Source organism: Topomyia yanbarensis, chromosome 2, assembly GCF_030247195.1.
Source record: "Topomyia yanbarensis strain Yona2022 chromosome 2, ASM3024719v1, whole genome shotgun sequence".
NCBI lineage: Eukaryota > Metazoa > Arthropoda > Insecta > Diptera > Culicidae > Topomyia > Topomyia yanbarensis.
In genome coordinates, this window is record NC_080671.1 from 212,392,146 (window position 1) to 212,406,207 (window position 14,062).

A 14,062-nucleotide genomic window follows, 5' to 3' on the forward strand; every position below is an offset into this window, starting at 1 on the left:
CTATACAATATTTTTACCTCTGATCTTCCAAATCTACCTACAGGCTGTAAAAAGTCACTTTTCTGTGTTGATAATACGCACCAAAAAATAATGAAATTTAAACGACATGTAAATCGATACGAATGTAAACATACAACGATTGAATCCAAGATTTGATTGAAAATTACGTTAAAATCAATTGGAGCATCAAACAGCATACAATTTTACACTTTCATTCGTGTAATATTACATATCATTCATTTTACAACAGTATTCGAGTAAAAATACATTGAAGTGCATAGGTTTTCCGTTTAAAGAAACTGTAATTTTTAATCCACGTGTAAAATTAGAATAAAATTCGTTGAAGAAAGCACGACAAGTCGTATGTATTTGTGGTGGACCTTAATTTTACATTTATATTCATGCTCCAAATATGTGCATGAAAATAAACTTAAAATTACAAAATATTTTTATCTGTGTAGCATCTCAGCCACTGGTAGGAGTCTTCATATTATCTGCAGTCGACTGCAACGAAGCTTGAATATTTTCAATGATTACCTGAAAAAAATGGAAAATTTCCACTAATGCGGCAAAAACACAATTGATTGTGTTTCCGCATAAGCCAAGAGCTCCTTCTCTTAAACCAAATAATAACCATATTACTAAATTTAATGGCTTGAATTTAACGTGGCCAGATCAAGTTAAATACTTGGGTTTGATTTACGATAAAAAAACTCACTTTTAAGGATCATATTGAAGGAATCCAAACAAAATGCAACAAATATATAAAATGTTTATACCCTCTTATAAATAGGAATTCTAGGCTCTGCCTAAAGAACAAACTATTAATTTATAAACAAATATTTAGACCGGCAATTCTATATGCAGTGCCAATCTGAGCAAGTTGTTGTGCTACTAGAAAGAAAACGCTTTAAAGGATTCAGAATAAAATTCTGAAAATGATTTAGAAGCGTCCTCCCTGGTTTAGCACAAATGAGTTGCACAGACTCGCAAACGCAGAAACATTAGAAATTATGACGAACAGTATTATAAGCAACTTCCTACAAAAATCGTTGCAATCTTCAATTGCAACGATTAGCTCTTTTTATAGTTTATAAGTTAGTTTATAAGATTTGATTAGCTCCGTAATTAACAAGACAAGTAGGTTTAAAACATCCTACTAATAATTAACTGCGAAAGCATATTATATCTTAATAATAATTAACTGAATCATGTAAACAATAGGGATGAAAAATCACCACTTGTGGCTGAACACCAAATACAGACTTGTTATAAACACTTCAACACACAATGAGGGCTAATATCCCTCCCTCAGGATGAGGTAGAAAAGAATGATGCAACGGGAGCATCTCTACCGTTGTGTGTGAGGACCCGAAAAATGAGAGAGTTCCTCTCTTGCTCAACGATATGATGTAGATAAATATTTTATTACGCATGGGATATTTGCTCCGTGGAGGAGAGTGGGCTACACCTCATGATGATTCAAGAGGAGTTTATGATGTCCTCACACGCCTTGTGAGGAGGTAATGATTAGTTGCTATGAGGTTTTGTTATATGGGATTGAAGTATTGAAGAAGTATTCCACCATTCTCGGGCCATTTATTATTTTACTAGTGGTTCTTAAGAACAAAGCAAACGTGTTGGTGCCAATTTATAGCACCATAAAATTAAACTTCCTAAACTTCCTAAACGAGTATTATTAAACATTATACTCGTTTAGGAAGAAGTAGTTAGATATCAAAAATTGCGACGTTTTTTGACGTACGGCACCCATAGCAAACCTAAACCTTAACACACATGTTTCTATTGAAGCAAACCGTTTATTCGTTACGCACTGTCCAGGTGGATTAAGAATTTGTTACCAAAACTTCATCATAACTCATTTCACGGTGCTATAGTGATTTTTTAACTTTTCAAGTGAACTAGCATAGGTTATAGTGCAACACAAAAAGTTTTGAAAAATGTTGCATGCCCCCAAATTGATTTATAGCAGAATTAAATGCTCTTCCGAATTATTATTAGACCATGACGTGGCTTTGGAAGAATGTTGAACCATTTGCATATTTGTCATGAAAAAATGCAAAAAATGATAATTTTCTTATTATTGTCACAATTTAGCACAATATTTCTTTCATAACAGAATAATACAGCATACCTTTGGAAAGGTGTATTTTTTCTCTTTCTAGAACTTTCTAGAAATCGGCTAAGACGTAATTAATGTTTTGGTGCCAAAGGTCCCAGAAAATGTTTTTGCTATAAGTGAAGATGATAAGGAGTAATGAGAGCAGCCTTCATTTTTTCGAATTTTTCATAGCACTTTGAAGCCAATACATTCATTAAAAATCGGCTAACATGTTGTTTTAAAAATAATAATGATGTTGTGAAGCACTCCCGCGGGTACCTGGGCAATGATGTGAGAAAAAACTCTGCGAAATTTCTAAACGATTAGTATAGGAGGTTTTAAGTTAGTGTGTACACAGCATTTTTTCGAGTTTCCTCCTGAAAATTCAATATCACCCCCACCAATTTTTAATATTTTGCAATGAAAATTTGAGAAAATATTGTACAAATCTTGGATTCTTGTAATGGAATTGATTGAATAGGCGAAGGCTAACGTATATTCTACATATTTCATGAACTCATCATTTCATTATATTTGCTAAACAATCTGTTTAAAACATTATTTCACTTGTAGGGGGATTATTTAGTGAAATCAGTATCAAAATAAGAAGCTTCGTCTTCTCCTCCGAATATTGGGTAAAGGGGTAACCCTCTTCCATAAAGTAAACCCCATTATGGTGGGTGTATCACTAATTTCTTGGCCTACAATTGATGCAACCAATATAATTTCTCGTTGCTCTTAAAGACCAATATAATAACACAATTGGCATTATGCTATATTTATCCGTAGTGGAAAATTTTTTAATTAAAAACTATTTTCCTCCACTAACGAGAAAATTGTTTGAAACCACCTTTGCGTGTAAAGGGCACAAAACCTATAACTAAACTATTTATGGATATACGTTTCGAGTCCGAAAACAAAATTTGTGCTTCTGATTGTATTGGTATGAAAGCTGTAAAATCTTCGTAGTTAACTTTAAGCACAACGAAAACTCGAATCGAGTGCTCCAATTATTGCCTTACCTTTCAAACCAATGCGTTTAACAAAGATGGGAAAAGCTGCTCTAACCAGCTTCTACCAAATTAGTAGGGTGATAATAGAAACAGGACGAAAATAGGCTCATTACCCTAGCGTTTAAAGTAGATAATCAAGATAGTATAAAATTTTCGACTATGTATAATTTTAAATATCGCTGTCGGTAATAATCTCATTTTAAAAATGTATTGCCTATTGGAAATTTATCCGCATAAAATTTCTACTTTGACATATAGTAACAAAGAAACACAAACAACTATTTTTTTTAAACTTCATTATTCATATCTTGGAAACTAACCAGCCAAATAATCTATAATAGAGATAAAAACGAAACAATTTGAAAAACATTTTTTTAAATTTTATTGAGAGAGAACGCTAGAATAGAAACGAATATTATGCACCCATTTTACTAGGAAGCGATTTCATGTTGTATTAGATATCAAAATTAAAATATTTATCTTCTATGATGGTGTTATTGAGTTTGACGAATAGGATTAATTTTAAATTTTCCGAGCTTAGTTTTGTATGATCGTTAGTTAGTATTTTCCCAAGGCCTCGCTAGATTGAAACCTGTGTACAAGAAGTGCTCAAGGCCGTTTGGCAAAGTAGAGTGAAGTCTGGGTCCTGCAGCCTCTTGGATTCCCACCACATGATAATATCCGTATTCCACGAAGCACTGATCTACACCACGAAAATTATACTTATGTATCCGCATCCTACACAGCAGACAAAATTCCCAAAACAAAAGAGGGAAATAATCACTCTCGCGCTCCGCACTCTCAGCATTTTGAAAGAGGAATTCCAACCCATCTTCAATCAGTTTTGCGCTCTCGCCTTTCCTGTGTGATGCACATAACATCCTCTAATCATTGAACAAGTCATCACCTCTGATGATGAGTTTGCTTGTTGAGTGGGAGAAGAGTTTTTTTCTGCTATTGGAGAGGTGTGTGAAGTCCTCCTCAGAATGTTGATACCTCACCTCATTTTGGCATCATGAGTGATGCTCCAGCAAGCCTGACCAAATATACTAAATTAGAAATGTAATGCAAACAAAATAATTTATAAAAAAAACAAATCGTCGGCAAGGTTTGAATCGTTTCAAAAGATTCTCGTCATGTATCACCATAGTTATCTACAAACCTTCCTTATTAGGACGAATGCAAAATGGAAAAAGAATTTAATTGGAAAGTTTCTTTTAATAACTAGAATTAAGTTTGCGCTTGTTAATTCTGTACTTTTACCAGTGAATCATAAGAAAATATTTTTCAAATTAATCTACAAACCCGAAGGTTTTTGCAAATCCTTCCAAGAAAATCAGTGAATGTGGCAACTCTACCACTAAGCGACAGCTACACCAAAACGAATGAAAATATTTTCATTTATCACACAAAAGGATGGCCTTCCATCAGCACCGAAAAGTTAATAAAAGGGATTCGCTTGATGCAAAGCGTGCTCATTCGGTATGAGCTGCGAAAGGGGAATGTTCGTATGTGTGTACGCAGTATCAACAAATCGTCGGTAAGGTATGAATCGTTTCAAAAGATTCTCGTCATATATCACCATAGTTATCTACAAACCGTCCTTATTAGGACGAATGCAAAATGGAAAAAGAATTTAATTAGAAAGTCTCTTTTGTTAACTAGTATTAAGTTTGCGCTTGTTAATTCTGTACTTTTACCAGTGAATTATAAGAAAATATTTTTTAAAAGAATTTAATTAGAAAGTTTCTTTTATTACTTTTACAAGTGAATCATAAGGAAATATTTTTCAAATTAATCTACAAACCCGAAGGTTTTTGCAAATCCTTCCAAGAAAATCAGTGAATGTGGCAACTCTAACACTAAGCGAATACTACACCAAAACGAATGATGAAAATATTTTCATTTATCGCACAAAAGGATGGCCTTCCATCAGCACCGAAAAGTTAATAAAAGGGATTCGCTTGATGCAAAGCGTTCTCATTCGGTATGAGCTGCGAAAGGGGAATATTTGAATGTGTGTACGCAGTAGCAACAAATCATCGCAAGGTTTGAATCGTTTCAAAAGATTCTCGTCTTGTATCACCATAGTTATCTACAAACCGTCCTTATTAAGACGAATGCAAAATGGAAAAAGAATTTAATTAGAAAGTCTCTTTTGTTAACTAGTATTAAGTTTGCGCTTGTTAATTCTGTACTTTTACCAGTGAATTATAAGAAAATATTTTTCAAATTAATCTACAAACCCGAAGGTTTTTGCAAATCCTTCCAAGAAAATCAGTGAATGTGGCAACTCTGCCACTAAGTGAAAGCTACACCAAAACGAATGATGAAAATATTTTCATTTATCGCACAAAAGGATGGCCTTCCATCAGCACCGAAAGGTAATAAAAGGGATTCGCTTGATGCAAAGCGTGCTCTTTCGGTATGAGCTGCGAAAGAGGAAAGTATCAACAAATCGTCGGCAAGGTTTGAATCGCTTCAAAAGATTCTCGTCATGTATCACCATAGTTATCTACAAAACGTCCTTATTAGGACGAATGCAAAATGGAAAAAAGATGGGTTGGTAATGTATATGACATAACAGGGTTGTCGTGACCACACTTCGAGGTTATTTTAAATCTTGCAAACATAAATTGACATAATTTCAATGTTTGTTCCTATATGAATGAAATGACAAATTTTCAGGTTAACACGGCAATAACTTTGCAATTTATAGAGCAATTTTATATTTCTAGTTATCATATAATAACTGCCATCTCTTCCAAACAACTTAACCCTCTGCTGCCAACCCCGTGGTTTTGCGGGGTTAAGGAGAATCATTGTATAATGTCCAATACACGATTTTATGTTGTTACCTCAACTAAACCACTTCAAAACACTCCCACCTGTCATACAAGTACATTGTCTGCTTGTTGAAATCATATGAAATTATTGACCTGTATTCAATGCGGAGAACTAGGTAATAAAATTGTTTTACTGAACAGACTAACGACGGGATCCCCAGGAAAATTTCGCTGAGCCCGGTGAAACGAACTTAATGCGTAAAATTTAGCCATTTGAAAGAGATACAAGCAGACTTTTAAGAATATGATCATCACGGTTATGTCCCGGACATTACCCGCCCCTAGTTTTTCGCTAAGCGCGATTCATTACGCTAGGATTGATATTTCAAAGCAAGAAAAAAAAAATTTGTTCATTTCATGAATGAATGTTTCAACGAGCTTAGAATCCAGCGCATCCCCTATCAACGCAGACGCCAATTTTTCAGAACCACAATAATTATTATAAAGAATAACATGAAAGAGAAACATTCCCACATATTTCATTGAGTATCATTCGATTTGAATTACAAGTCAAACGAGTAGTCACGACACTCCGGTTATGTCCTAGGCATTACCCACCCATCGTTTTTAAATATTTTTGTTCGATCATGGATGTCTGTTCTCTGTGGTGATAAAAAATAGAATAGCCTATATAGAATACATCAGCGTTGCGAACAGCCTTAACGTCACTACGACAATTTTGACGTTTTTCGCAATGTTGTGTTAAAGCAACATTGTGCCTTTAAGGGTTTAGTGTAAAAATGCACTTAAGCACTATTTACACCTATCCGATCCGATTCAGTGATGGTTCAGTACTGTGCACGGACACCAATGTTCTTTTACACATTTAAATATGGGCACCGTACCGGACAAGTGTGAACGTTTGCATTTGATGTGTATGAAAGACCAATATTCTCCTTGCACGGTACTGAACCGTCACTGAAAAAAATAAAATTTTCTTATTTGAGAAAAAATTATTAAAAAATTTCAAAGCTAAATTATTTAAAAATCTTAAGCTTTAAAAATTCGAAAATAGAAAAAAATGATCTTGCTAATATAAAAATACAAAAATATTAAAAAACCTTGGATTTACAAATTTTGATTCCTTGACCTTGTAAAAATTTTAGCGAAAAGGTTCCCGTATGTATTTAATAAACAACAAATTACTGAATCGGATCGAATAGGTGTAAATTTGGCTTCAAGGAGCGATTTCTTCACCAAAACCTAACTTTTAAACAAGGTTGACGCACCGGTGAACTTGGTTCAAAAGCTAAGCGAGCATGGGTAGTTCAACGGGAATTCTGGCTGGTTCTAGTGACACAACCGATACTAATTAGAATCGGTTGTCACTGGAGCCGAAATCTTAACTAGAACTAACCAGAATTCTGGAAAAACTTTACTGAGAGGTTAAAGAAATCGCCCCTAAGATGTGTAACAAATATCAATAGTTACTTGGGTAACCAATTTTTTACTCACCTCGAGAGATGGATCCGTTTTTCTGTAAACTGTCCTTTACCGTGTACAGGGTCCAGGCACTCTTTATTTTCAATTACTTCTACGCCATTACCTGTATCTGATTGCTCAAGGCTATGCCGTGCAATCATGTACAGTTGTCCGATTTTGTACTAAAAAATAAACTATTTTATCATTAATAACGAATATTACTGTAAGAAATTCAACCTCTTCCACAGTTAGTGGCATACAAATTCGATACTCCTTTGTAAGCATACTTTTATCAAAGGCGTTTTTATTATAATCATTAACTCAAGCCAAATCTAGACCTAGGACATCTAGACCAACATGTCAAAAGTTTCAAAGTGCAAATGAAAACCTTTTTACATTTCTTTCATATTATATAAGGAGAGTGACGACGACTCTATACCGTTTATTTAAAACGCCATATCTAACAAATGTAAACAAACTGAGTTAATTATGCCAAATAAAAGCCAAGCATTGACTCTTTATCGTCCACAAATAATAGAGAAAAATAATAACTCTTTACATGTTAATTTAATCTCGAGTCAAAATGTCACATATAGTATACCAAAGTTTTGCTAATATTTTGTAGATGTGATGTTTTGCGTGGTGATGTTTTTCCAAGTCGACTGTAGTTCGAGGGATTGCCCTTCCTAAACGATCAGGGATAGACCGTTCCAACATCAAATTATGGTCTTGTCAAATTTTGGTCTTGTCAATCTGCAAATGACGTGAAAACCCAAGATGATACCAGATAAGGTATATGCATACGTAAAGCGAGAGTTTTGGTTTTACAATTGACAACATCTACATTGCGTAAATACTGCTTCACTTCGCAGAAGAGGTTATTAAAAACGAAATTAATTAAAACAATGTTTTGAATATAGAAACTAGTGCTTTCAGCCTTTTTGAGGTTCTTAAGACGTTTGCCACCAATAATATTATTGTACACACATACATACACCTTATGCAGATTATCTTGAATCTGTTTTGCGTTTGTCAAATCTGCCACTCTTCTTATTCTTATCCGGACACGCTCTTCTTCCTAGCATCTTTTTCCAATGCCAAACCTCACTGTTGGTTGCAATACACCACATGAAATATATCACAACTACAAGGCCGTCTCTCAAAACGTCACACTAAAATGTGACATCTACAAACGGTGTTGCCAAGACCACATATGTAAAAGAGCATAATAGCAAAAGTGATCGGCAAAATGTAATACAATAATAGTTATCAATTATCTCCCTATTATCTTCGCGAAAAACATGTAATATGCTTACAGGATCCTGCAATGAGTAAATGCAGAGGTGATAGTACAATTAATAGCCTTCTGTGTGCTTTAATTGTTAAATGAATGTAAAAGTTGCAAGGAAATTTTTGCACGCGATTTTCTCCGTTTCACGTTTCTGTTAGATATGATGTAATGAAAAAACGCTCTAGAACTATACAGACACTTTATACACAGACTAGCGATGTGTCAAAAATTGGAGCCAAATACACACAGAAAAAATAGTAAGAATAAACAAATTTTGGTTTTAAATAACAATTTTCCCGTTTGATATAGTGACAAAACAAGATTCAGATTTGATTCAATGGGCCGTATGAATAAAAAGTAGTAACTTTAAGTTTGCTACATTTTTGGTAGTAAATACTATATGTGGGATATTCTCGTATGAATAAACGTTACTTTTCTACACTACATGTTTCGAACATCCTACAAACAGCTAATTTCGCATGAATAAAACTAGTTTTTACCTACAGTTTTCTGGTAGGTAGCTACGTAGTGAGCTCACCGGTACCTTGAAACAAATTTGTGAGGTTAAATTTGATTAAGTTTAAATATCCGAAATGAATCTTAATGCAGCTTTGTTGATGAATGTTAATACTAGAAAAGAGAAAACATTTTGCGCTCGTCGAGCAGATTGTGAAAATTTTAAAGCGCTTCACCGATTCACAAACGAAAACGTACATTGGTTGACAGATCATTTTCTTTGTGATCAAGAGGACACTAGAGGAGGAGGTCTCAGTAATTTTCAAAAAATGAAAACTTTTTTGCGATATGTGGGTGATCCAGGATTTCAGGTGAGCAACCATGATTGCGTATTCTAATGACACGTTTAATTAATATTTCTATCAGGTTGGTGTTGGAGAGGATATCGGGATCCATCAAACGACAGTTTGCAAAATTATCTGGCACGTTTGTCAACAAATAATTGATAAATCAAACTACTGGATTCAATTTCCGTCGACCGAAGAACAGTTTCGTAAGGCCAAAAATGGATATTCATAGAATTATGTTTGAGAATACTGTAGGAGCTCTTCTTCTGGGCGATGAAGGTTACGCTATTGCTCCGTGGATCATGACACCGTATAGAAATCCTGATACTCCAGTTAGAATGCACTATAATAAAAATTTTTGCCGAGAACGCGTTGTTATCGAAAGGGTTTTCGGACAGGTTAAAAGACGTTTCCCATTTTTGCAAAACGCAGTGCGCATGGCTACGTATCGAGTGCCATCAATGATTCTTGCATGCTTTGTGCTGCATAATGTTGCAAAACACCTCAAAGATGAAGATTTCTATAGCGATGAAGACAACAACGATGAAGCGAGTGTTACTGATACAAATGAATTTTAAAACAAGGAATTCAATAGTAATAGTTTTTTAGGAAATATTTACAGTTATCTTAAAACTAACAATATAGTTTGGTACACAAAAGGGGGAACAAATATTTATGAAAAATTTCACAGATGTTTTAAAACTAGGGATACAATTCTATTTACAAGACGGGGGACAATAGTTTTAACAAAGAGTAGAAATTACAACTATCTTAAAACTAGGAATACGGAATACAAATTTGATTTTTTTTTATCGGATACTTATGCTTGGTCATTTCCAAAATCGGTGTAGAAGTAGTTGTATCAAGGACAGGGGAGAGAAGGCGTAGATGGTGACCGGTAGAGAAGAGCAAAACTTGCAACTTTCAGGCAAACGGGAGATCAGCGAAACAAATTTGCGCCTCAGTCTAGTAGGTCGGATTGGCGGATGGTATTCTTCGGACCCGCGGGGAATCCTTCAAAGGGAATCCTTCGGACCTCGAGTCGAGCTCGCTTCAGATTCCGTAGTGATAAGGGCGACGGCGGTTACATAGTGGCAGTCTGCAGCTTATCGGTTCCACACGGCAAGAGGAAACTTCTAAAAACGAGAAATAAAAGAGAGGGGCTAAATTGGGATATTTATCGTTTATATCAAGATATAAATAAGGGACATATAGGGGAAATAACGATTTGCCAGCATATCTCGGACTGGGACATTGGGTGGTCTACCTCGGGCCCGAAGGGAATCCTTTAACTGAGACCTGGCGTCCAAATACCCGGCGCTTACTCAGACAACGTGCTCGATGTCATGATAGCCCTCGTCACAAGCGCACAGACTACTCTCCGCAAGCCCAATACGCCGCAAATGTGCATCTAAGGTGTAGTGGTTGGACATAAATCGGGACATTACACGAATAAAATCCCGACCCACATCCATCCCCCTGAACCAAGGCTTCGTTGATACCTTTGGGATAATCGAATGTAGCCATCGTCCAAGTTCACCATTGCTCCACGAGGTTTGCCAACTGTTGAGTGTCCTCTGACGACAAATACTAAAAAATTCGTTGAAGCAGATTGGTTTTTCGTATATGTCACCATTTAATGCGCCCACCTTTGCTAATGAGTCGGCCTTTTCATTGCCCGGAATAGAACAATGAGAGGGGACCCCAACAAAGGTAATCTGATAAGATTTTTCAGATAACGTACACAAGGACTCCTGTATCTTCCCCAGAAAATACGGGAATTGCTTTTTAGGCTTCACCGCACGAAGAGCCCCGATAGAGCTGAGGCTGTCCGAAATGATGAAGTAGTGATCTGTGGGCAGAGTGTCGATGATCCCAAGGGTGTACTGAATTGCAGCTAACTCTGCGACGTAAACTGAAGCGGGATCATTGAGCTTGAATGAAGCGGTGGTAGTATTGTTGAAGATACCGAAGCCAGTGGACCCATCGAGATTTGATCCGTCAGTGTAGAACATTTTGTCACAGTCGACTTCTCGGAATTTATTATAAAATATATTGGGGATCACTTGAGGGCGTATATGGTCCGGGATTCCACGAATCTCTTCCTTCATGGATGTGTCGAAGAATACAGTAGAATCAGAAGTATCTAGGAAACGAACACGGTTGGGAGTATACGTAGAAGGATTAATGCTCTGTGCCATGTAGTCGAAGTACAAGGACATAAATCGGGTTTGAGAATTAAGCTCGACGAGCCTTTCGAAGTTTTCAATCACCAACGGGTTCAGAATGTCGCATCGATGAGCAATCGATATGAGAGTTCCCAAAATCGATTTTTTAGCGGAAGAACGCCCGCCAGCACTTCGAGACTCATCGTATGGGTCGAGTGCATGCAACCCAAGGCAATGCGCAAGCAACGATACTGGATTCTCTCCAGTTTGTTGAAGTGTATGTTCGCAGCGGAGCGGAAACAGAAACACCCGTACTCCATCACCGACAATATCGTTGTTTTGTACAACCTGATCAGGTCTCCTGGGTGAGCACCCCACCATGCTCCAGTTATTGTTCGGAGAAAATTGATCCTTTGTTGGGATTTCTGTTTCAGATACCTAATGTGACATCCCCAGGTACCTTTAGAGTCGAACCAGACCCCGAGATATTTAAATGTGAAAATCTGGTTGATCGTTGCACCCATTAATAGAAGCTGGAGTTGCGCCGGCTCACGCTTCCTAGAAAAAACAACCAACTCAGTTTTCTCCTTGGAGAACTCAATACCCAGTTGAAGAGCCCAAGCAGACATATTGTCCAAGGTATTTTGTAATGGTCCTTGCAAGTCGGCAGCTTTGGGCCCTGTAACAGAGACGACTCCGTCGTCTGCAAGTTGCCTTAGCGTGCATGAATTGGCAAGACAATCGTCAATGTCATTCACGTAAAAATTGTAGAGCAGGGGACTTAGACATGAGCCCTGGGGAAGACCCATGTAGCTAAATCGCGATGTTGTTAAATCGCCATGCGAAAAGTGCATGTGCTTTTCAGACAACAGGTTTAGCAAAAAGTTATTTAAAATTGGTGAAAGACCATGCTGGTGCAGCTTCTCTGACAGAATGTTGATAGAAACTGAGTCAAAAGCCCCCTTAATATCCAAGAAGACTGATGCCATCTGCTCTTTGTTAGCATAGGCCATTTGGATTTCTGTAGAAAGCAACGCAAGGCAATCGTTCGTCCCTTTGCCTTTGCGGAAGCCAAATTGTGTATCTGACAGTAAGCCATTTGCTTCAACCCAATTGTCGAGGCGAAACAAGATCATTTTCTCGAACAACTTCCGAATACAGGACAGCATTGCAATCGGCCGATACGAGTTGTGGTCGGAGGCTGGTTTTCCTGGTTTTTGGATGGCGATGACCTTCACTTGCCTCCAGTCATGAGGGACAATGTTACCCTCAAGAAACTTGTTAAATAAGTTCAGCAAGCGCCTTTTTGCAGTGTCAGGCAGATTCTTCAGCAAGTTGAATTTGATTCTGTCTAACCCTGGGGCGTTATTGTTGCATGATAAGAGAGCAAGTGAAAACTCCACCATCGAAAACGGTGTTTCGTTCGCGGTATCGGGAGGAGACGCGGCGCGGTACGTTTTCTGTACCGGGACAGAGTCCGGACAGATCTTCTTGGCGAAAGCGAATATCCAACGGTTTGAATATTCCACGTTCTCGTTGGTACTATTACGGTTACGCATACGTCGAGCCGTACCCCAAAGAGTTCTCGTCGCTGTTTCTCTCGTTAACCCGTCGACGAACCGGCGCCAATAACTGCGTTTTTTGGCTTTCATTAGACTCTTCATTCGCTTTTCTAACGACGCGTACTGTTGATAGCTAGCGGGTAGCCCGTCTTCCCGGAAGGCCTTATATGCAGTGGACTTCTCCGCGTACAGCTCTGAGCACTCTTTATCCCACCACAGGGTGGGAGACCGTCCATGGGTATTCGCGCTGGGTACTGGTTTAGTCTGAGCTTGATTCGCACTGTCGAGAATCAAGCCAGCCAAAAACCTGTACTCTTCCTCCGGAGGAAGCTCTTGGGTGGATTCGATTTTAACGGATATCGCGGTCGCGTAACTCTTCCAATTAATGTTCCGTGTGAGGTCATACGAGGCATTGATTGTTTCCGATGGTCTTGAACCGTTAGCAATTGAAATCACGATAGGCAAATGATCGCTACCGTGGGGATCAGGGATCACCTTCCACATGCAATCTAACTGTAGCGATGTCGACCAAAGCGATAAATCCAACGCGCTTGCGCGTGCTGGTAGTGTAGGAATCCGCGTCATTTCTCCCGTGTTTAAGATGGTCATGTAAAAGCTACCTATTGATTTTATATACTAACATATATCAAGCTCAAACCCCCTGTTGGCATTTTTACTAGAATTCCCTTATGAGGGCTCACTAGTCATTCACCTCTGATACCAGATCTCCCATCTCTCACATATCCGTGGCGTCATATGAAGATCGAATAACCCACCCTGCAGAGATCCATAGTCGTATGCTAACAGGGATGGAAATGTTCTTCATATTAAGGTC

The 14,062-nt window shown here is 37.6% G+C and overlaps 1 protein-coding gene across 11 annotated transcripts in view; it reads right to left on the reverse strand.

Moving 5' to 3' along the window:
- The window catches only part of LOC131682841 (cytoplasmic phosphatidylinositol transfer protein 1), a 550,652-nt gene extending 542,168 nt beyond the window's left edge, over positions 1 to 8,484 (reverse strand). For 7 of the 11 annotated variants that reach the window (XR_009304174.1, XR_009304173.1, XR_009304172.1 and 4 more), the window contains exons 1-2: positions 7,641 to 7,956; positions 7,437 to 7,585 (exon numbers count right to left, since the gene is read on the reverse strand). Coding sequence is in view for 1 of the 11 variants with exons in the window: in XM_058964614.1 (XP_058820597.1) it covers positions 7,437 to 7,585; positions 7,641 to 7,688 (197 nt within the window). In the remaining 10 variants the exon portion in view is untranslated. Of the gene's footprint in view, positions 1 to 7,436; positions 7,586 to 7,640; positions 7,957 to 8,004; positions 8,157 to 8,398 lie in introns of those variants that run through there. The other 4 variants (XR_009304180.1, XR_009304181.1, XR_009304175.1 and 1 more) reach the window with 3 other exon arrangements.
- Positions 8,485 to 14,062: the final 5,578 nt, after the last annotated feature.